The following is a 25,251-nucleotide window of genomic DNA, read 5'->3' as shown; positions in this document are numbered from 1 at the left end:
AAAATACACATACTGCTTTCTATCATCACTTTCATCAAGGTAGCTCTTAATCCATATATATGACAGACCTCTTATGCCATATGTTTCCAGCTTTTCCATTAATATGTTATGATCTATTAAAAAAAAAAATAATCTATAAAAATCCCAACTGTCAATTCTTTATCAACTATGCTTGTGGCAGTTTCTTCCACAAGCTCCATTACTGCCATATAGGTGGATCTCTTTTCTCTCAAAACATATTGTCTTTCAGTTAGTAAATTATGTTTCTCAATAAAGTTGTCAAGTCTATGTGAAAATATTTTTTCTAGGATTTTTGATATTGGTCTGTAGTTAGTGTATAGATGTTTCTCTCCATTTTTAGAAATTGGAATAACTTTTGCAATTTTCATTTGAGTTGAGAAAATACCAGTTTTAAAGGATAAGTTACAAACATGGCATGGGTAAAAGGTTGCACTAAATTGTGCCGGTTATCAAAAATAAATTGCTGTTGTTGATGCTCCAATGTGGGGTCTTTGTGTGTTTGCAGTGGAGCAGGTTCCCACAGAAGCCTACACTATTCCACTCTCACAGGCTGAGGTTGTGGAGGAAGGAAGTGATGTCACATTGATTGCCTGGGGGACACAGGTAGGTTATCCTGCACGGTGGACATCACTTAAAACATCTCAGTGGGTGTGCTGAATAGTTCAGTTACCGCCTATCAGTTACCGACACAGGGAAAAGGGAGTTGCATCAACAATATAGAATGTTCAAAGCCAGTGGATTAATTTTAAGTCCATTACTAGCCTCCTGTGCCACTGCAGGGTCTCTCAGCTGGGATGCTTAGACGATATCTGCACAGCCATCTCTTCTGAACCAAGCTTATGCTTGTCTCGGCCTAATAACGGCACATGTCTGCAGCCCACTTTCCAATTGTTGATGGTCTTTTCATCAGTGAGCTTTGATTTCTGCGGCTTGGCATCACAGAGCCTGTAACTCGCCAGGAGTCACATCCAGTTTGATTGTTCCGAGCCACTTTATCTGGCTTATCTGGGCCTCCATGTACCTGCAACCCAAGGGGACACTGAGAGAAAGCGCCTCTCTCTATCGTAGCCAGTGATATTCTTGAAGGATGACTTTGCAAGAGAGATGATCCAGTAAAGTACTGGAAAGTCTGGCCTTCCCATCTGAAATGCATTTTTTTGTTTTCCTACCTCACCACTCCTCATCTGCCTGGACATCTAAGTTAAGTGACAAAGAAAATTACAGGAGAGGAATTTCAGATCCAGAAGAACAGTTAAAAGTATTTGTTTATGCTATGGCTTTACCACAGTTAATAATATAAACACAAATTAAAATGTTTTGTACTTGACTGTAATCTTTTTTCCATAGATAATAAGTGAAAGACAAAAAATGAATCATCATGATCATGTGGGCTTTTTTTTTTCTTCTATTAGGTACATGTGATAAAGGAAGTGGCCCAGATGGCTCAGGAGAAACTGGGTGTGTCCTGTGAGGTCATTGACCTTCGCACCATCCTGCCATGGGATACTGAAACTGTTTGCAAGGTACCGTTCAATCTGAAGTTTCCGTGTTATTTTTTGGGGAGGGCGTTTGCGGAGTTGTTTTAAGATTGATCATGTTGTGAAAAAGAAGAGAAGAATAATCATATTTTATTTTTTTATGTACAGTACATGAAATTTGACCTATGCATTTGAGCCATTACAACAAGCACAGACTGTTAATGGCACACAAAAGCCTAGTAGGAGGCTATTAATGTGCCCAGGGAGAAATGGTGAATTAGTACCTTAATTAAATTGTAGCATACCATAAAGTACATAGATCAAACGTGGCCACAGATAAGTGTCAGCAACCCTTCTTATTGTAAGACACGTGAAGTGACTTTAAATCTTTCCTTACTTAACCAGTACCGTAACTTTTCAAGTTAAATATCTTCACGTTGTAAATTATTCACCTAATTCCATCCAATTAGTTGTGATTCTTTCCTGTGTATATCACGTTTCAGTCCATTGCCCATGAAAATGCCAAATGATTCTTGTCTAGACAACTGAGTCACAACATCAACTACATTTTTATTTTGCATATTTACTGTCCAATTTTCTAGGTCCTCAACTATTCACTATGCAGCTCCTTATGTCACGCACATGTTAATACCAGCAAAGAAGACTAAGGCTTGAATTTCATTACCATGGTACTTAATAGTAATTTAATCAGGTGTAAATGGGAAGTGAAGGCACGGGCATTAGTGGTTGTCACTTTGAGACTGTTTATAAGGAGGGTTTCTCAAGTAACCACAGTATTTTTAAACTACTGCCTTATTAAAACTTCATGGAAAGGAATGACTTGAAGTTGCTTAAATTGTGGGCCCTGAATCTATAATCTATAAAACTTTGACATTTTGAATGGAATTTGTTCAACTTTTCCAAGATATTCTAAGTGTTTGAAAAGGGTTTGTAATTCTACTATTCCGGATGTTAGGTGGCCATGTACAGCCCCTAATCACATCAAGACAAATCATCAAGTAAATACAAGTGTAGACTCTATCAGGCATTAAGTCAGCAGGTGGCAGCTGTTCAATTAGAGCTTTTAATACAAAGTCCAGTGAGATCTTAATACAAAGGTGCTATCAATAGACTGAGAACAAAATTCACAAAAACCTCAGCGATAGCACAAAACCTAGGTGTGGCCAGATACAAGATACAACAAGAAAACTGGTGAACTCATCAACAAAACCCACGTTTAATAGACGTCACAAATACAATGGTTAGAAAGAAACAGATCCAATATCCCTGTCAAAATCTACTTGATGTACAGGGAAGCATATTTGGTCAGGTTTTGGCGATCCGTTGAAAACAAAGTCAACTCATCTCAGATGATGAAGAAAAAAATTATGGAGGGTAGATGTATCAAATATAAGATTAGCTCAATTAACAACAGATGTTATAATTTACTACAGAAAATCTTGGCTGTCAATGTGTGATTCCACAACCTTAATTTTGTTCAACAATCATGGAAAAATAAACTGAATAAAAAAAAAATGTTTGAAGGCCAAGATCAGACAAACAATGGTTACGCATCCACTCCCAGCCTTTTTCACTGAAGTAACCCCTTTGCTCCTGGCTGTTTTACTGGATTTTGACAGATTTTGCAAAGGCCCACACAATATTGTGTTCTATTGCTATAAAAACATGGAACTTACCAAAAGAAAGCTCAGTCTCTTCTTTCATCAGGAAAAAAATGTATTTGTCTCTGTTTCCGTTTTGCAGCAAGTAGCATTAGAATATAGCTAAATTTCATCATTATTCACAAATCTATTGAAAACACTTGGGGGGAAGCTTGTTGCAACAAGGCCCTGGCTGATCTCTTATACTCTACTGCCACCTGCTGGGCGTTTTTATAGTAACTACCATTGCTTTAAGCGACCTCTTCAGGTCAGAGGCTGGATCAAAGCCTTCTTTATGTTCTAGCATATAAAAAACAAAAACAAAAAAACATATAAATAGGTTTTTGGGACCACGGCAATATTTAAAATTAGGGATGTTCTATACCACTTTTGTTCAGACCGATACTGATACTCAGACCCTCAGTACTCACCGATACCGATACCAACTGCCGATACCAGGAGTACATTTTGACAAATTAAAAAAATCACTAAAATATATTTTTAAACAAATATATTTCCTTTTAATTTTGACAAAAAAAAAAAAAAAACAGCACAGTCACTCTTCAATAGTCTTAACGCTCAAAATAAAACACAAAAATGCTCTTTTAGTTTAAGATTCACAATTTTGAAGTATTTCCAAACCAGTGAAGTTTTGGTGAAAAACTGCTGCAAGGTAGCGCCAGTTACAGGCAAGGAGGACTCACTTAAAAAAGGCTGGTATCCGCCCGATACCGATACCGATACCTGGTATCGGTACTCGCCCATCCCTATTTAAAATAGAAGGATTTCATATGTTTTTAGGACCAAATGAGTTAATAAGACGGAGTTGGTTTATAGAAGGTGGAATGACAGGTATAGAGATCAGATGATAATCTGATTATGTAACTTTTTGCTGGTTATGGACAAACCTGTAGCAGGTTTTGAGAGTGTTTGTTGACCCGACAGTCAAATGAATAAATGAATGTCGTGGCCCTGCTATAGCGATGGCATTAGTGTGGGCTGGGTCGTTGGCCACTTGTAGTATATTGCTGCAAAATAAATCTTTGTAATTTAGTTTATGTCAACAAATAATCTATTTCTTGTACCAAAACATTCAAAGCGCTTTTCATTCATATTAACACTGTACACGTGCACGTGTGCACTAGCGTTTCTCTCTCGCTCTCACTGTCACTTTTCCACTTTGCTCGCTTTCTCTCTCATTCTCTCTTGCTTTCTCGCTGCCGTACACTCCAAATACACATTCAATATTAAGCATTGTAAACAGGTATGCCCTGGTGGGCATTGAAGGGAAATTAAACACATGGCTTATCTTTAGAGTTGTTGTCGACAACAAGTGTCAAATGCTGCGAAATGTGCTGCTTTGTGTCCACCGTGTCCTGAAACGGAGCTGCCCTGGCAAAGAATGGAGAAATAATGATTAGAAGCAGTCGTACAGCGTGTTTATAACTCAACACAAAACAGATCACTTGTTTGTTGTTGTTTTTTTCTCCTTTAAAGTTGCTCATTAAAGGAAGATATATGAGCTTATGGAGATACAGAGGATACAATGTTAGGAATTTTATGGGCAGTACTACTTAGACAGTAAATTGAAAATATAATTTTGTATACAACTACATAAATCTAAAATATACTTGAGTTTTCACGTTGAGATGCAATGGCCAGATCTGTCACCCAGCATAGCAGTCAACTGACTGTGCTTTAATTTGGAGCCGAATCAAGGATGGTTTAGGCAGCCTGTTACAGATTAGCACCGGCTCTCAGCCATCATTCCTTCTTTTCCATTTCAATTGATGGGTGTCAGCCAGCATGTGCTTGCTGGCTTTGCTGGCTTAACACAACAATTGTTATATGCTTGGCCTGCTGTTCGTCACACTGGAAACAAAGTAAAAAAGAGAATAGAGGAGGAAGAAAGTGACCAAAGGTTTGGGCCCCGCTCCCTGTGTTCGTATTGTCGTCTGTCTGTAATTACAGCGTTAGCGCTGAGCACTTTGGGTGAAACCAGGAGTACTCTCTGGAGTGAAAGTAAACATTTGTGGCAAGACAGAGATGGGTAAAGTCAGTCATCATGCATATGAAAGTGTTTGCATGCATGTTTTTTTTTTTTTTATCATAGAAAAATACATTTGAATCAGCATAAACGGGCCACAATTTTCAACTGTTTTTAGTCAAATATATGGTGTATTACAAATGTATGCTCTTTAAAAAAAAAAAAAAAAAAAAAAAGGTTTTCAACATTTATTTTGTTTCAAAAATATTCTCCACACCCATTTTATTTGGGTTATTTGTACATTATCTGACTAGCTATTTACATTAAAGAAGTTTACTAGCGCATTCTTCTGTTCAAGATACTAGGAATTGTGATTGAACCGTTTTGGAAAGAGAGAACCTGGAATCCTTGACAATTGAGCTGTCAAAAGTAATTTATTAATCAAGTAATCGATTATCAAATTAATCGAAAACAATTTTAATCATCGAGTATTCATTTGGAGCCATTTTTCATTTGATTTCAGCATATCAACAGTAATTGTTCACTGATTTCTGTCGTCCTTCATTAATGAAGACTGATTATCTTCTGTGTTTAATCAAAATAAGATATTTTCAAAAATCTATTTTTACTTTGGAAAACAATGGTAAACTGGTAACATAGTACAACATCAATCCACCTTTTTTAATCACTATACGATTACGAAGTACGAAATAAACACTAATCACAGGTTAATAAACACTAATCAGGGGGGGAAATGCTTTTGTAATTCATTTAATGCAAAGTTAAAATGAATCCTATTACTAAACGATAGAATAATCGATAGATGAATTGATTCTAAAAATATTCGACAGTGGCGGCACTGCTAGACAGTTTCATGCCTTCATCTCAGTTGCTGAGCCTGCAAAGTCTAAACCACACTTTTACCAAGGGATTACTGCATTCTATACTGTGGTGACAATTTACTACCCCATTTACATATTATACAATATTTACAGTGCAATAGTACTGTATAAATAGAAAACAAAAATACTGGACAATCAAATTGGTGTTTGTGGAACTGAGAATGAATGTCTTCTTAAATTAGTTTTGAAACCGAGAGTCATTTGCACCCATCATTGCCCTTCTAACCATAACAACCTATTTGCAAGTGTACATTTTCTATCACAAGAGGGTTTGACGTGTATAACTGTCAGTCATGTTTTTAGCAAGTCCTTTGTCATTTAGGATATGTGGATCAAGGCTGTGCCGCTAAAGTTATGTATATTTACTAGGGATGTAGCGATATCCAAATATCACGATACGATAATTATCACGATATTGTGGGGAGGTTGGCGATATTTAAAAAAAGATCACAATGTTGTAAAAAAATAAGATAGAACAATATTGTGCTTTTGTACATAATGGCAATACATATGAACAACCCCCAATCTCTAACACCTAATATTGAGGCACGTTCTCACGTAATGCAAACACACATCGAGTTCCTCCACATAATGACTCGCTTCACAAGCATATTGCAACCCCCTTCATCTGACAATTAGTGATTTTAAACGTAGAAGGGCTAAAACATCCCTAATGAAAATTAAACTGCACTAAAAATAAAAAAATAAAATAAAAAAATAGCCACCAGATGGTGCTAGAGCTGCACAAATTGAAATCAACCTGGCTTTTAAATATCGTGAACATGACGATAACGATATTGTGGCAGTTTTAATATCCGGATATCACGATATTGCACTTATCGTTACATCCCTAATATTTACTGTATGTATATACTTTCTTTTAGTAAAACATCTATTATATGACACTTGGAGTCTAAATGGTAGCAGACTCCATTCTGTTCAAGCAAGTAACCGATTTATTGACTATTTTTCCCACTCTTGCATGAGCTCCCATTATTCCTGGTGTCCTTCCATTATAAGTAAATTTAATGGCCACTGTGGACTGAGAAAGTGCTTTTCATACTGACTCACTTTGTGCGTGTATCATAGTTTCTGTCCACCCTCAAGAATTACAGTCTGTTTAGTTTCCAGAAGCTTTGTCTAAATTCATTATATACATAACCTGCTGTGGAGAGGTGCTGCACTTACTAGACACGTTATGGCCAATGTTAGAAGCCCTTTAGATTTACACCATTGGGCCCTATATCGGCTCATACCTTCTGGTGGTAGGACGGACAAGTAGTGTTTAAGTGTGTGTCAGGGTGTAATTGACTTAAATTGGTTTTAATGTGTTTTCATGGGATGTTAGCAGTTATTTCAGTCGGAGGTCTCCTGGCATTCTACTCCACCAGGGGCTGCCTTGGCCCTCTGCCCAGTCTTGAAGCTGTGACTCACTTTCTTCACTCAGTCTTTTTTTTCGTGCGCGTTCCCCGCTTTTCCTTCATTGTAGCTCTCACTCTCCCTCACTGTCTGTCATGAGCGTGAGTGGACGTGTAGGAGCATAGCAAGTGTGTTTCCTAACACCATCGCCGTTCCTTTTTTGCTGATTTAATTGCCCAAACTCTGCTCCGCTACACCCTAGAGTTCATAAAGATCACATGTAAGCACAGGAGTTTGGACCCTTCAATGGTCAGTCAATTATAGGGTCAGCAGACAGGAGCAAAGCCAGCGGGAACGAAACTGCTTCTCTATGGCGACACTGAGCTAAACTTTTGTTTCCTGTCGCATACCATGTGGGAATCCGCGTGGGTGTGTGTGTGTGTGTGTGTCTGTGTGGATGTCATGACCACAGTTTTTAAGTCATAGCTGTTTCCAGCTTTATATGGAAAGCGTGCATTTGAAAAGTAGTTGTAAATCCCATTGAGGGATTGCGCAAAACAGGAGCAAGCTATGAATGCCAGGACTGTTTTTATTTGCCTAACTCAACCACATCTGTAGATTTTGTAGAGCTGTCTAACGATAGCATTTTTAATCAGATTAATCACATTTTAGAATTTTGATAAATCACAATTAATCTCTTAATTAAAAGGGCTTTTTATCAACATTTTTTGCTCGCCAAATTTAAAGACTAAGAGCACCTCTTATGTGTTAATTCTGTCAACATTTAATGTTATGAGGACATCAACATTTTTTGATCCACTGCACAAGCTCATCCTCTTCTTTTTCCAATCAGTTAATTACTTTCATAATTTAAAATGAAAAAAAAAATACTCCTATAGTTTGACATGAACAAATATTCTGAATGTCATACGCAAACATTTATTATACACTTTACTTTAATACATGTAGTTATGTTTATTGCTCAAACACAACCTATGCTACCTTTAATGTAACCACCGGCTGTCAATCTTAAGGATCATCTGCGGTCAAAATTAATAGTGTGATTAATCTGTTAATACATGATTAATGCGATATTTTTTTTATGATTAATTAGTTAATGCTTTAACTTTGACAGCACATAACGTCTCATTACAAAGTACTTAATGCTTTTTTTTTTTTTTTTTTTTTAAGTGTCTCCTTTTAGTACGACACTGAAGATGACACCTAGATAAGATAGCATCTTATCTATGTCAGTCAAAGGAGCTTCTGTAACTCACAATAAGCCACTCTTGAAAAGCCATTTGTGTCTGTACTTCAGTGTGTGTACAAGATTATAAGTGTGTTTGTTTGCATGTTGCAGCAGGTTCAGGGAGGCCCTCATCCGCCTCTGTGTGTGATTCTGTATACTTCATGGGAAAGCGAGTTGTGACCTTAGCCTTTGAGTACGTGCCAGGTCGTTGACTGCCAACCTTGGAGAGGCCGCATTGTGGGAAGTGCTGGAACTGACATGGACTTCATGAAAGCAAGCTAAATGGATGGTTTGAAGAATCGATGAAGGGAGGAGTCAAGAAAAAACATGAGGATGAGACAAACCGCATCATGGAGGAACGACTGATTTGGGAAAGCAGGAAGTATACTGATGTAGAAGGAGAGACTGATCATAGAGGTAGTGTGGATGGAGCGGCTGTGGCAGGGTGAAACTCCATGCTGCTCATTACTTGGGCGTGTATGGGAATGGCAGGAAACATGACATTTTGCTTGCAACCTTTGGAACAACTCTGGGAGCTAATGACATATAGCACAATGAGTAGCAATATGGAAGCCACCAGAGCTGCTGCCATGCCCAAAAAACAGGAGCCCTCTGTCAGGGCAGAGGCTGAAGGATAATTCATTAGTACACATTAAGGAAACACTAACTCACCACAGTAATAAAAAAATAAATAAAAAAATAGTACTGATAGCACAGTGTAACACTTCAGTGCAACAAAAGCATCAGATAGTTTGGCAGCAATTTGCAACTCTTCAGAAGGGATTTGTTTTGTAAATGGTTATATATCCTGAATGATTATATTTCCAGGTTCTCCAATGCCCGACTGCTAACGTTAGCCGCTTTTCCATTATACCGGTTCCAAACCAATACGGCCTTACTTGGCCCCAAGTGGTCGATTTTCCGTCACACTTTTTTGGGGCCCGTGCGGTTACAATAGAAATGTTCTTCAGAGCCTCCTCTGAGGTGGATCTAAAACACAGACCGAAAACAGATCGGCAGTTCAGGAAGTTCCTGGTGCTGCCTTGTCGTCCTTTTCACTATCCATGCGGTGTAATACTGCGTGCTGCACTCCCTTCGGCTCCCCTCTAGCTTCCAACTTCTTTAATTAGAAATTTGAATGAGCAGCGGCTACGATTTAGGAATGGCGGCCCGCCACTCCTGAATAAATAGAAACGGTAATGTTTATTATTTCATATGTACCTTTTCTCCAGGATACCAATAGAGGAACCAATGCATAGCCAGTGGATCGCAGCAGCCATAAAAAGGGTGAACATGATGGAGGATTTGCGATCCTCCTCATTGTTTGTGTAGCGATCACTTTATATCAGGTGCGTCAATTTCTGAATTGTGTAGATGTAGCTCGTTTGTATAGTTATTTGTTAGTATGTTAGTTAATGAAGGCGAGATATGTGCTTTGTACATGGTGGCTCAATCAGCAGATTCTAACTAGCCTGAAGCTAGCCTTGTAGGCTTCTACCACACGCAAAATGTTGAGGAAATAATTTGTTTTGTTCATTTGTGCTGCTACGGTTTGATATTACACAGTTGAATTTAATAACTACCAACACCGTAAAGAAGACTTTACGGCATAAATGACGGCGATGTTGGCCAAATTAGCAGATGCTAAGTTGCTAAAGTACCTAAATAACACTAGAAGACTTGCGTGAAACCACTAACTTCGATGGCATTTTGACCACACATAAAGGGAAAATAAATCCGGATTGCACAAACTCGTAAATCCTTTGTATGATTACATTTGCAAGCACTCACCAGTGTAAGAAAGTGGGTAATTCTACATAGCAGTGTCGCCAAGTTGGAAAAAAAGCACTCCTGACACTTCATCGGCAATGGTAATATCCAACCAGTCCATCTCGCGTATGTATATCATGTCCTTTTTATCAAAGTAAGTGTGAATTCTCTTGGGCGGAAAGTTAACGGATAAACGCATTAACGCAAGTACCCCTATTGCAAGTACAGTAATAGGCTTCGATACTGCCAATAGTCATGTGAAGTCCGGATCTCTATACTGTATTTTTATTTATTTTTTAATCTCTTGATGGCTGGTGGCCGTCTCTCTCTCTCTCGCTCTTGCTTCAACCAACATTTTTTGTCGATATAAAAGCTTCTGTGCATTCAATGGGCTATACGGTAATTTGTTACATCGCCACATCATGGCACCACTGCGATTCAAAAACGAGTGGCCGAGACTCAGCAACCCATGAAATCTGTAGCAGAACCCACACACTGCGAATGTGCACTGGAGGCTCAAACAGTTCAGCTGATTCCAACCCAATCGATTGATGCCTGTTGTAAAGTAGAAGCAATGGAGGCCCAGGCCAAGCGAGACCACGGCAGAGAAACCTGTCAATTACTTTGTGTTTGCTCAAGGTTTCAATCCTACTGCCTATTAAGCAAATAAGTTTGGATGAGGCAATCAATAAGGTGCTACCCTTTATCCTGGAACACTTATGGGAGGATCCCATTCATGGACTTCACCTCTGCTTTTTACACCTTCATCATCTCTGATCTCCTCTCCTCCATGCACCTCCAAGCAAGCAGAGGGGGCTTTAATTTATTTAGTGAAGGATATCTTCACTCCCTCACCATGCAGTTTTGCCCAAAAACAAAGGAAATAAACATCGTTGTCTGCTGCTGCAGCAGAAGTCATAAAAAGACAGTAGCCTCTCTCACTTCAACTGAGTGTCGATAAAACCAAAGTTTTTGGACATTGTTCCTGACAAGCAGGGTAGGAATGAATTTATATTACCTCATAATTTAAATGTTTTGTTGGCATTTATAGTAAATAGTAAGTCAACAAACGCGTGAACAGTTAGCTATCCGGAGCTGTCGTTAGCCTTTAGCTAAAAACACTATTGGAGAACAGTTTCTGGTAATTTTGGAGGGTTTTAACTGGTCGTGTGTGTGGTCTTCCACAAAGTTTGATCAAGCGCAGACATATTTCGTAGTTGTTTGAGGGTTTAGGGAAGGGAATAAACCGGACACCTCCTTCCAGTTGATCGGGATAACGTCTATCTCTCTCTTATACAAGCCGTGACTACAGAGTTGAACCATTTTTATTGATTTTTTTTTTTTTTTCTTGCCTTTGGATAACCACACACTGCAACACCGGGAGCTGGATTTCTTTGTTTGTCCGTAGCAAAACTCATGTGCCGGCACAGACATGAGGTCTTGCATCTTGATTGGTTTACTAGGTCATGCAGGTTTGGTTTACGGTAAGGACAATTGTTGAGAGACTCGAGACCTTCAAGTTCCTTCGAATTATAATCTATGAAGACCTGAGATGGGAAGCCAACATCAACACCATTCTCAAAAAGGCCTGGCAGCGGATGTACTTTTTGCGGCTTCTGAGGAAGTTCTGTACAACAGTCATCGAATCAGTTCTATGTTCATCCATCACAGTCTGTTGTGGTGCTGGTGCAAAGGACAACACAATCCAACTGCAATGGACAGTTAGGACTGCCGAAAGCATCTTCCGTACCCTTCTACCCAATCTTGAATACTTCCATGTTGCAAGAACAAAGACAAGGGCGGTCATTTCACCACTTAACATCACGTTGTTTGGTTGGAGCTATCAAACATCCATCCATCCCTGCGTACATCCATCCGTTAATTTTCTGTTCCGCATATCCTCATTTGTGTCACAGTTAAGCTTGGAACTTAACTCAGCGTATATCCTAAACTGGTCGCCAGCCAATCGCTATCGAACAATGCACACTAAAATCAGCAGACATTCCAATAGCTTGCCTACGCCGTTAATCTCTAAAACAGTTGAGTCATAATTTCTGACATTTTGCCAGTGTCTCTGCAGCACCATTGTTGCTGTTGTCATTGAAGCTTTATCAATCTGCTTCATTTGCATACACAGACACCTTATATTGTTTAATGACTCTTTGTATCATTTTGCACATTTGTTCCTGATAAGTATTACTGGACAGTGGACACTTCATATTGTGAAACTATTCATGTTTTGCTTGCCTGATGATTCCACGTATTGATTCCTCTTGGTGTAAAAGTGTATTTTGGTTCTGACCTTTTCCAAAATGGCATCAATATTGTAATGCTACTGTATATGAGAATATCTACCATACAATGTAACACTCTGTCATTGTGTGAATGCTTTCATATGTTATTTGGATTCTTTATTTGACTAATTTTTATTATTCTCCTCATTTTTCTTGTCCTCATTCAACTTCCACATACAACCTCCAATTTATACCATTCTAACTTCAACTTGCTCCAAAAGTTCACGCCACCTGGGCCCATATTTTTCTTATTCAACATACTTAAAGTTCTCGCACAATTTGCTTAATATCAAAATTTTAAATGGGCTGACATTCAACCGTTTATAAGTCAGACTTTCCACGCCCACCCCCTTGCATACAACTTATCAGCATCATTCTCAGGTGTTTGATGCTGCTGTGGTGGCGCAGTTGGTAACGTGCATTGGCCCATAAGCAAGGGGTTGTGAAATGCAGTATGATTTCACTTAAATGATTGAACGCCTAATATCCCCATTGAGCTTAAGCGATAGCTTTCAGTGTTGTACCACATTATTCATTACAATTACATACCAAGTCACAGATTTTTCTAAGTCTACAATACTTCAGTGGTTAAAGTAAATGCCTAGTACTGGGGAGAACATGGTTGAAGTCCTGGTTGGAGCATTATTATTTAATTAATTAATTAATTATTTTTTTATTTATAAAGCATTCCACAGCATCCCACATAAATTCAAATATTAGCATTCAGCTTTCAGCATTAATACACAATCTCTCGAGGAAAATTGCATGTCTAGTTTATATTATTTTGATATATTGATGTGCGGGGTATTGTTAGCTCTTTTTCTACACTAATCCAGTGCTGAAGACAGTAGCACAACATTTGCTTTTATGTGATCCTTGTGCCATCACTCTTAAGGCAAAACTACGTTGGTATGAAAGACCATACGCTCCTAGATGGAATGAGTGTTTGTACCGTACATAAAGAGTGACATTTGATGCCCAAAACTTCAACGCTAAACTAGCATTGTATTAACAATGAATGGCCATATGTAAGCACACAAAAGTCTACATTCTCGCAAAACTGGTTGTAGCACCATATATTTTGAATTTTTCCACTGAATGTTTGTGTTGTATTTATCTTCCATCCATTTGTTTTTCAATATAAAATGTTTTATGAATAAAATGACAAAATATCTGAAAATTTACATAAATTTAATGTAATTTTAAGGAAAATTATTATTATTTGGATTATTATTATCTGAACACTTAAAAAAAAAAAAAAATGTTCTTGAATAATAGTTTTTCATTTACACAACCAACCAACACTTTACTCTTAGCTTTTACTGAGGGAATGTTCTTTGGCATGTGCCACTATTCAAATATAAACCCATGTGGATGCTATAAACACGTGGAGGGGGAAAAAATAACCTTGCCGGCATGGGGTCTTAAGTTTTTATGTTTGTGTATTCATGGTCCTTTCCTCAGTCTACACATTAAATTTCCCCTTTTAAAACTGGTGAACTTGCATCCAGATATTTTCCTATGGCATCATCTTCATCGAAAATGATATGATGCCTTAGTTTCCGCAATTCTCTGAAGACAAGAAAAAGGACAAGTTGAATTTTGTGAAATGAGTGAGTCTGCAGGACTGTATGTAACTATAGATGATACTGTCCCCGCAACACATGCACCCAGCTATTAAGTGTAAGGCAGTTGTAATAATTGCTATGTTGCTATTACAGTTTTTTTTTTGCTTTTTGTTTTTTTTATGATAGAGCTCTCAGTTGTAAAATTGTTTTCTGCGGTTTTCTTCGCCTAAACCTTTACACTTTGAAGTTGTGGCATCTTTCTGAGTTTGCGCTATTTTGCAAGAAGTGTGGTTAAAAAATAATAATAATAATAATCTGTCTAGATTTGCCATTGTAATTGTAACTGAAGGGTACACTGCAAAGTATTGATGTAGGGACAGCTGAATACATACCACATTTTTACAATAGCCAGCGTAACTTGGGAGTGGGTGGTATTTTCCAAGGAAAGGAGTATTCCCTTTCTGAAATAAATCAGACTACGGTCGTTGATCCAGAGTTGATCATTTAGCTGTAAAAATCAGATTCACAGAAGATGGCTCGCTAAGGTCAAAGATTGAAGTCTGCACTCCCCAGAGTGCCATTCCAGTTCAAACTCGTCATAAAAGCAATTTTAAATGGAACCGTTTGAAAAGAGTACAGTGTTTTCCTAAGTTGCAAGGAGCAGACATAGCATTGGTTTGGATCTGTGGCAAGTGGATGAGATTATAGTATAGTATTGGTTTTATTCTGTGACAGATAACTGGTGGAGCAGAGGCATCTTCATGGGGTAATGGCAGGTTATAGAAAACCCAAATGCCTTTGCTTGGAAGGCTGAGACCTATAATGTCCAAAGTTGTCCCTCCAACCCTGTGAACCAGCCTAAATAACCTCGAAAGTTCATACAGTTCTGTCATATCCACTTTATACAGTTTGCCACACACGCATTTGAAGCAAGCTACACTGTAGCATACTGAAACATGCAGTATATCATATTGGTAACGACAGTACTGGCATCCCATGTAGTTCTCACATCCGCATTTGCACCAGCACATCCATCAAACAGACTCATGCTCACGAGTCTCACACAGACCACACACAAAACTGTGATGACTTTCTTGTGGTATGCAGATAAAGTTGTTTGCGTTGTGACGAAACCTTCACTTGTCCACTCTCAGTGATCATTATACTGTCCGGATAAGTTTATTTGCAGACCACTAAGTCAAATGTCATTATGCATACTGTTATTTTTTCCAAATTAATTTGTAACTGCATTTGTTTTGACTGCTTCAACTATTCAACTTATACAGTAGTATTAGGCAGAGTTGCATTTAAAACATTACCATTACTTTATTTCCCAATACCTTTCAGCTCTTTACTCTTTAAATTGTATTTGTAAAGAGCAGAGTTATAGCTATAAGTGCAAAAGTCCAGGATGCAGTCCACAAAGTAGGGTGTTGTGGTAAAGGTCTGATTTACGATCAGACTTTGGGGTATGTTGTATGTCTAGCTGTGTACATTTTTATTTATTTTTTTTAATGTTCAATTATCCTTACTTTAAATTTTTTATCTGAACTTAGAGAATCTGCAGTAATCTTTTTCTGTGTTTTTAATTTTTAATTTTATTTTTTTATTGCAGTCGGTGGTGAAAACTGGACGTTTGCTCATTAGTCATGAGGCCCCAATAACTGGAGGGTTTGCTGCTGAAATCAGCTCTACAGTACAAGTAAGTGTTTATCTATTTTGAGAAGATACTGTATTATAAAATACTATTACAGTATTTTTCAGACAGTAAATCACACCTTTTTCACAGTTTGGCGGGTCCTGCAACCTATATTCAGGTGTAGTTTGTACATTATATATTCAAATTAGAGCTTAGACTCGCACCCAACATCCCTCCCTGTTGTGTAATCCTGTTATCAGCAAACGAGTTCCAGTTGAATTTGAAACTTCCACTTCTAACTACCGAAAGGTTTTTGGCTGTGAGTCTGAGCTCTACTGATTTTGGAATTGTTTTATTGAAAGATGAATATTCAATGACTATACAATGAATATTCAGTGAATATCTATATATTATATATAGAACTTGCATTTCATAAAATATTTTGTTGAAGTCACATTTGAAAGTGAATACATGGGTTTATTATGTACCTGCTGCCATGTCTAGTGAATGACAATTTCAAATGTTCTGCCTGTCACTATATCACTAGCATAGCCAGTTGAACAAAGATACATTATTTCTCATAATTAAATATTTTCAGACCAATGAAGTAAAATGGGATCGTTTGTCATTGCACACCTGATGATCTCTCACAGCTAACTAATGCACCATACCACGGCATACAAGTTGGGTCAGTGATTTCGATACTATTCTCAAAATATCCAAAATGTTGTTCACCAAGGATGAGCCATTCATGTTGAATATGAATCAGTCTTCATTGTAACATTGAAGGCATGTGTGACTGAGAGTCAGTGTTGGCTCACTGCTTCAGGCATGGTGCAACTGCCACATCGTAAAAGTTACTGCCCTACAAGCTTTCTTCATCACTTGAACAATTCTTCAAAGGACAGTGTTCACGCAAGAATTTTAACTTTTTACAGACTCAGAAATTGCACAAAGGTACTTCTAATTTTTTTTATAATTCCTGTCAAATGTTAAACACAAATGATTATCTGCTCGCCATTTTTTGTTAAAGTTAAAGCATTAACTAATTAAATAATCACAACAAATTATCGCATTAATCATGTATTAATGCAGATTAACTCATTCACTTCCAGCCATTTTCACAGAAGCAATCCCATTCGCTCCCGGCTGTTTTACTGGATTTTGACTGATTTTGCAAGGCGCACAGAATATTGTGTTCTATTGCTATAAAAGAATGGAACCTATCAAAAGAAAGATTAAAGTCTCTTCTTTCATCAGGAAAAAAAGTAAGTTTCTATCTGTTTCCGTTTTGCAGCAATTAGCATTAAAAGAGAGCTAAGTTTCATCAGTTTTCACAAATCTATTAATGTAGCTTTTTTTCTACATGGCCCTGGTTGATCTCCTCTGCTCTGCTGCCACCTGCTGGCCGTTTGTGTAATAACTACCATTTCTGCAACCGTTCTTTGCAGTTGAGAGGCTGTATCAAAGCCTTCTGTATGCTCTAGCATAAAAAACAAAAACAAAAAAACGTATAAATACATCTTTGGGACACTTAAAACATAAAAAAAAACACGTATTTATACGTTGTTGGGAACAAATGAGTTAATCACACTATTGATTTTGATGATCCTTTAGCTGAGTGGATGGTTACGTTAAAGGTGGCACAGGTTGTGTTTGAGCAGTAAAGATAACTACATGCATTAAAGTAAAGCATTTAAGTCTAACACATTTAATGACGCACTTCTCAAAATGTAAATACTGATTTGAACGTAATTTGAGATGTGTGGCCTTTCCCCTGTCCAGCTGTGGTGGCGGGCAGTCAGACTGCAGTACTTTTACTCCCACATGCAGTGATGTTTTTAGAGGAGATTACATACAAATAGAGAAAACTCCCTCATACTGTCTGACTGGTTCTGTGTTGTCAGAAAACATTTTGGCTCTTTCTTCCCCGATGCGTTCTCCTGGCCCATACAAAGGGATTTTTTTTTCAATGCATATTAAGATTGATGTCCCTTTCCAGGAGTATGACAGCCACATCATTTGCTTCAGGTTCAGTTTGTCCGTGTCTACTCTGGATCACTTTCCATTGGTTGAAATAGCCAAGAACAGTCTTTCGGTATTGTGCTTAAAAAGTACACTTATACAATGGTAAGTTTGTCAAATCTTAGTTCAAACGAGATGAAACTAATGTGGTAAGGTTAACGGTCAATTAAAATTTAAGGTAGTCTTAGTTCAGCAATGTCTTTTAAATTAGCATTGAGATTAAAGCAGTCAAATTGACGGCTGTGGGGGTAAAGAAGTAATTACTCTTAAATATTTTTCTATTTTTGATACAATAAAATGGCAGTCATGATATATATACAGAGAGAGGAAAAGTCAAAAGACCTGAAACATTATTGATCTATGTAAACAGAGTAACAACAAATGATCAGACTTCTCCAGTGAATTGAAGTGTACGTTGACTGAGTGACCAGCGGAGAAATATAGTGTTTGTATTAGAAATATCCAAATAGACACAGATTAGTGTATTAAAACAATATGTTGGATAAAAGGGAGGACAAGCAGTTGATGCATGTAGACGTGGTACAGGCACATTATGCAAATTTGAATGTGTTTCGGTGCAGCTGCAGGTAAATAGCAGTCAAAATGATCAAATGTTGCCACCTGCAAGAGTTGCTCTTGGTATGGTTACAATCAGAGCGTGTGCGCCGTAACACTAGTGGTAGTATTGGCAGCTTACAGGATGAAGCAAAGTGTTATGCTCCCACTACGGGCCAATATTATCATAGTGATGTAACTACATGTTGCATATTAACAGACTAGGTGTTTCAATAAAGGCCACGTGCATTTGTTTGTTAAATTGTCCAAATATCAGTTATAAGTCACCAGTTTTGCTCCTATTTGTATTTTGTATCAGATTATTTTTTTCCAACACATTTTGGTTTGCTTGGAATTTTTTGCTGTGTGAACACGAACCAAACCAAAGGGGCAGGACGTTGTTTCCAAACTTATCAGATTTCCAGCAACGAAAGCAAACGTAAAGCTATTTAACTATCGCTTATTGTCTTGAAGGTTTTTCACACTAAATACAACATTCTTAAGCAAACTGAAAAAACCTCGGAAAGTGGAGTTCCAGTTTTACTCGTATATTTTGGTTGCTGTCTGCATCTACCACAGTCCGTTGGAAAGAATCTGTCAAGTTGTGTTCCAGTCAAAGGCTGAGGGGCAGAGAAAGTGATGAAAAGTGTTCAACTCATTGTCCCCATTCATTGAATATTAATTCAACTTAATTTCAAAAACAATAAATGGCAAGCTTTGGATATTCGTATTCAGGCGTAGTATCAAAGGAAATGTTATTAAGCGGGGAACAAGGCTGGGAAGTTTAAATGTTTGATGTTGTTTTCTTATGAAGTGTGGTATCAAAAGAAATCGAGATATAGAAAATAAGTGATTCTTAACCTTGTTGCAGGTACTGAACCCCACCAGTTTCCTATGCACGTTCACCGAAACTTCTTTATTGAAAAATAAAATGATAATTATTTATTTATCTAAATTCAAGACATGGGTATAGGGTTTCCTGGTAAGCAAAATGAACGGGGAGAGTAGCCTTTTCATTGAATCTACCTCTATTTATATTGAATCCAGGAAGTGTTCTTGCATTCCCCATCTCCATGCAGCTTAAGGAAGTGGTCCTTCAGTTTTGCTAGCTAGTTGTGCTGGACTAGAACTGCTCAACTTGGCATAGCACAGTGCTTCTCAAATAGTGGGGAGGGCCCCCCCAGGGGGCGCGAGGCTCCATCAAGGGAGGTGCGTTTGACCCCGGGGAACATGTTTGTTTATATATTTATTTATTTATTTATTTATTTATTTTTAACTGTTCTAGAATAAAGTGCAATTGCACCTCCACTACATTAGGGGGCAATGGCGCTCTCATTATTGGCAGAGTGTTCGCAGGCAGCATTCGCTCGGTGGTGTAGGGGTTTTGTTTGCGCTGAGCATGCGCACTTGCACAAAGGAAAAATAAATAAATCAGCACAAATGTATTTATTTATTTTTTTGCAGGTTAAAGTTTTTTTTTATATTGTGCTCCTGTGTTAATGTTGGTGATCATTTTGAATGCATTATTATTTATTGATTTTTATGTAATTGTATTTTTCCGAATCATATGGTTTGACATGGTCAGTCAAAAAATGTTTATAGTCTAATAAAGGATTTAATTTTATTTTTTAATTTCAGATGTACTTTAAATCTTTTCTATTAGTTAATAAAGCTATTCTTTGTAAGTTGGTCCATATTTCTTTCTTTTTTTTTATTCTCTTATGCGTTAATAAGCATACAGTTGTTATGCAGAGGTGTGCTTATAACAATTTTATAGACAAATGATGCTATTTATAGTCGCCGGGGGGCGCGAAATGTTTTCTTCTTTCCAAGGGGGGGCATGACAGAAAATAATTGAGAAGCACTGGCATTGCAGAACATGCACTTAGGACGCTTACTATTTTTAAAGAGCACCACGTTAAGAACCAATGCTCTTCTATGCAATGTTTAATAAATGTATTAGACTACCATTGTAAGGTTTGTGATTAATTTCAGACTTCTCATCAAAGGTACGGCAAATAGTATTCTGGTTAGTGTCATTCTGTACAGAGAACAGGTGAAATGTACATAAAGTTATAGCTGCTGAATTGTCAGCAATTATACAGGGTGATTTAAAAAAAAGAGTGACCCTATTTCATGATCAAATGTTTCCTAAGTAAATGTATGAATCAGAATGAGGGAGTGGGTTTTTGAAAGATCAGATTTCCCTGTTTTCTATAATTGTCACGTGACACTGACAGACTCATGCATCTGGCAGTGACAGCAACAAAAAAAAATGCTCTTTGTGTTTGGCCTTCTAGATCTCCTGACCTCTTCAGTTTGTGATTTCCCCCCTCTGGGGGTTTGTAAAAGATAAATAAAGTCTTTGTTCCACCATTACCAACTGACCTGGAAAACTTAAAACATCAAATAACAGCGATTAATTCGATTGATCCTGATGTGCTTCGTGTTTGGGAAGAATTCTCATATTGTATTGTTGTTGTTCGTGCCGCAAGGGGAGGCCATCTTGAGCACTTGTAACATGTGAAATAAAATTTGACTGTTAGTAGAATATTTTTATTATGTGTTATTTTTTTGCTATTTTTCCTTCATAGAATATTTGATCATGAAATAGGGTCAATTTTTTGAATCACCCTGTATTATTGTAATGTACTAATAGTATATTGTGGCCAGAGGTCGAGCTGTACTGTATTTGCTTAGGCTGCAGTGTGAGACAGTTACACTTTGTTTACACACATTTGTACACGTTCCATGTGGGAGTGCGGGTGTCCACTATAGGAGCTCGTCATGCGTTTCCGGCTCACAAAGCAGCTTTTACAAGGAAGAATTGTCAAATCAACATTTGCCATGCTAATAGATTATACATTGTACAAGCCATCCCAGAAAAATGAAGAGCGTCCGTCAAGAAGTTCCAAATAAAAAGAATATATTCCCAGTAGTACCTCATCTGTCATTTATCCTCTAAGCCTCTTCACAGGAAGAGCTTCCGTCATTTGATGTCAATTTGTTTGTTATAGCTTTGTATGCATCATTTTATGCACCATTTTTATCCGGTGTTTATACTGACCTGTTTCTTTTTAATTTTCTATTTTTTAGGAAGAGTGCTTCCTTAATTTGGAGGCTCCCATTAGTCGAGTGTGTGGTTATGACACTCCCTTCCCTCATATTTTTGAACCATTCTACATCCCAGATAAGTGGAAGTGCTTTGAAGGAATCAAAAAGATGATCAACTATTGAAATGGAATATGGTAAGGAAGAACTCGTGAATTTCTTTGAACATGATTTATGAGGTGGAAGAATCCAATTTTCCGGCATTTACTCTATATTAAGGTCAGTCAATGTGCAGCTTGTAATTTGTGTCATTAATGTGAAGTGAAAAGGAGCTTTAAATAACATTTACCATCATCATCAAAAAAAATAAATCTTGACAGCGCTATAATTATTTGAACATGTATTTTCCTCCCAGACAGTCTCTTCATGTATGGCGTCACACGCAGCCCTTTGCAATCACTGGGATTTGAATTTTCACAAACCCACCTCAGAACTCATACAATTTTGTTTTTTAAGTTACCATCTCAAATTTGAGCTAACATGCACGTCAGCACCATCACACGAGAGCCATCATTTTGCTTGCTCTCTTCTTTTACGACCTCTCAACAGTTCTGATTTCTGTAGTCCTTCATGAAAGCAGGCTGCCATTTTTTGTGTTTAATCAAAGACATTTGCAAACATCTGCTTGTACTTTGCAAAACAATGATCGAACGTGTTACTGAATCGGTTTCAAAAAGGTCAGTGAGTACAACATCAATACCTCTTGTGTGACTTTGCTTCATTGTTTTTTAGCACTAAAAAAAATCCAAATAAACAACAATAATTCATTACTAAACAATAATTGGGGTGGAAAGTTTATTGTAAAACAATTTAATGCAAAATAAAATCTGATCTGATTAAGTGATGGAATGATCGCTTGAATAATTGATTCTAAACATATTCGATAGAAAGTTGAAGTCACGGTGGCGGAAATTATCAACACTTCCAAATACAATCGTCTTTTGAGAGCTCTTGAGATGACAATTGGGCAAATATTGTCGAGTCAAGAAGTGACCATGCTAATGCATGGTTGATGTGACAAAATGGAGATACCTATCAGAGCCAAGGTCAAGCAAACGGTAATGTTTAATATTTGCATTATGTGTTTTTGTTTACTTCTGTTTTGTCACTGTCCGATGTTGGCGACTGTGGAGTCATTAATGTGCGGAGATGCCAAAACTCCATGTTGTTTTTTTGTCTTCTCCTAATATGAACACTCGTGTTGTTCCGATGCCGTTTTTTGGCCCCCAATACCAATTCCGATACCCAACTTTGCAGTATCGGCTGATACCGATACCATACCGATACCTAAGATTTTTTTTTTCCCTCAACATGAAAAAGCTGTCCTGCCATTGGTTCAGAGCATTCAAGGGCCAATAGGATATCTTAGATCGGCATGCAGTGAACATGTCACATATCAGTGAATGTTGTGCACGATCAAGATACAAGATGCTGCATCCAAAATCCTCTATTCGTGTTAGAATTAATGGTATCGGCATGTTAGTTGTGAGGAGTCACCGCTACCGCTACCACTGTTTTAATGCAGTATCGGCACCTCTGCCAGTACCAGTATCGGTATCGGAACAACACTAATAAACACAACTGTATATGTGTCACTTGAAACGTTATGTACTTGGAAATAGACAAGTGAATAAATCAGTCTTAATTGGCAAATCCAGGCATACTCCTGACTAAAAAGTCTGAGTTGTGTAATGAATAGAGGTGTCATGAACCATTTGTTTAAAAGTGTGAATATTATTAAATGTAATTTATTTTCAATTCATTTTTATTTGTATTATGCAGGATTTAATCGTTTTAAGAAATGTTGACACGTGTTAACGATCGTCTGTTTTTAGTGTATTGGCATCTGCATTATAGACAAAACATAAAAATTAAATGTTCATTTACCCGTGTTTCTGCCATTAAGTTCAGGCATTCAGTATTGCTGCAAAGTGAATTTCAGCATTTAGGTGATGCGGAACTTGATCTTTACTGTTCTTGTATTCACATTAGCAGCTTTTAGCTTCACATAAGTGTTTATGGAGCACTGTTATGTTTGTTGGCTGAACTTGAATGCGCGAGGCAGTACTTTGACCATGTGTTTAAAATATGTTCCTTCCAGCAGAGAGCAGACAGCTCGTTCTGTGCACAGGTTCAAAACATGGACATCTCTCACTTAGTGCATGTCCATGCGAGTTTGACATGTGGCGTGTCCGATGTAGCTTTGTTAACGTACAAACAGATTTTGCTATTCTTCAGCGTACTGCCAGTAACATCGCTGATGCAGATTATTAATGCCATAGTTTTTTCCCCAATTCCTCGTCACTCACGTCCACTGCTAATGTTCAGCAGACTTGCGCGTCTCCAGAGGCTACACTATTGCCTGATTGCTTCCAGGAGGGCTCAATAATCCGATGAACTGGGGTGCTTTGAATCAGCCACACTTTCGTTATCCCTTTTTACTTTTCATTTTTTGAGTTATAGTTACCGAAGAGTTGGCCCGAGGGCCGGCGAGCCATTAATAACGTTCTCAATCAAATCCAACAGACGTCAGCGCTCATCCTCGCTGTTCACCATCTCGCTCCGTGACTTTTCCATCTCATCTGTCATCGTTGCCAAGCGATTCGCTTTAACTTTCTCAACCTCTCTTGTTCCAGAGCCAGCTCCAGAAAGCCCAAAACGGCGTGCTCCCCATTTTCCTCCTCATGTATCCAATCAGTGGAGAGCAGCCCGGGCAGGACGCTTTGTTGACCATCCAGTAGGGAAGCCGTGTCCAGATGACTCCATGTCCCCGTGTGCCCTCACAACTAATACTTTTACATTACCTCTGGATTTGGGAATCTTATTCTATGATGTCCTTGATTGCAACCATGAGGTCGTCATAGTCCATTTTTATATTTAACTGCATTTGAGTTTGACTTCAGCAATAAAATGGCCTCATAACATTTTATGATCTCATACTTGTCACTGCCTCCAACTCCCACCCTCAGTCCCTTTAGACACATTTTGATTTTCAAGGAAATAAAAAAAAAATAAAAAATAAAAAATGGAGATATTGATGAAAACATATTTGAGTGGTGTAATCGCCTTTTAATTTGCTGTGTGCACACTTTTGCGCTGGCAGACTTTGTAGTGACGGAGTTCACCACAGTGTCAGGGAAATTTAGAACACAATTTATTTGACCGCATCCTCATGATGGGATAATTATAGAATATTCACAATGTGTTTAACAACTACATTAGTTCATTTATTGCATTTGATTGTTTGTTTGTTTGTTTGTTTTCTTTCATTAGTCTCTTGCAAAAATAAAATGCTTGTTGTAGAAGTGTGTTGATTTTTAATGTACATAATTCCATATGTCATACACGTTTACATTGCCGGTGCTTTATACCCGCCATGTAATGTTTTGACCAGGGCAGTTTCTGTGCTTCCGTAAGCCAAACATCCTGATAGTAATTTGCCAATTTTTTTCAGTCATTAACGCTGAGTCATGTCCCATATTGTTGGAACCTCCCGAGGAATCTTTAATAAGCCGTAAATACCTTTAAGTCCCCATCCTGACAGTGACTTGAAGCAAAAAACCTGGTCTAGCTATCAGCAAAAGAATGTTTCCATTAACTGTCCTTAAAAGCCGTAGTGGTGAAATAACAGA

General features: G+C 37.8%; 1 protein-coding gene across 4 annotated transcripts in view; it reads left to right on the top strand.

Moving 5' to 3' along the window:
* The window catches only part of bckdhb (branched chain keto acid dehydrogenase E1 subunit beta), a 39,550-nt gene extending 14,907 nt beyond the window's left edge, over positions 1 to 24,643 (top strand). For all 4 annotated transcript variants that reach the window (XM_077527567.1, XM_077527569.1, XM_077527568.1 and 1 more), the window contains exons 7-11: positions 527 to 624; positions 1,434 to 1,544; positions 15,905 to 15,991; positions 21,605 to 21,756; positions 24,256 to 24,643. In XM_077527567.1, coding sequence (XP_077383693.1) covers positions 527 to 624; positions 1,434 to 1,544; positions 15,905 to 15,991; positions 21,605 to 21,745 — 437 coding nt within the window. In that variant the 3' untranslated portion in view covers positions 21,746 to 21,756; positions 24,256 to 24,643. The remainder of the gene's footprint in view (positions 1 to 526; positions 625 to 1,433; positions 1,545 to 15,904; positions 15,992 to 21,604; positions 21,757 to 24,255) is intronic.
* Positions 24,644 to 25,251: the final 608 nt, after the last annotated feature.

This window comes from Festucalex cinctus, chromosome 7 (assembly GCF_051991245.1).
Source record: "Festucalex cinctus isolate MCC-2025b chromosome 7, RoL_Fcin_1.0, whole genome shotgun sequence".
In the NCBI taxonomy this organism is placed as follows: Eukaryota; Metazoa; Chordata; class Actinopteri; order Syngnathiformes; family Syngnathidae; genus Festucalex; species Festucalex cinctus.
The sequence above is the reverse complement of the archived record's forward strand: the minus strand, read 5'-3'. Positions and strand labels throughout refer to the sequence as shown.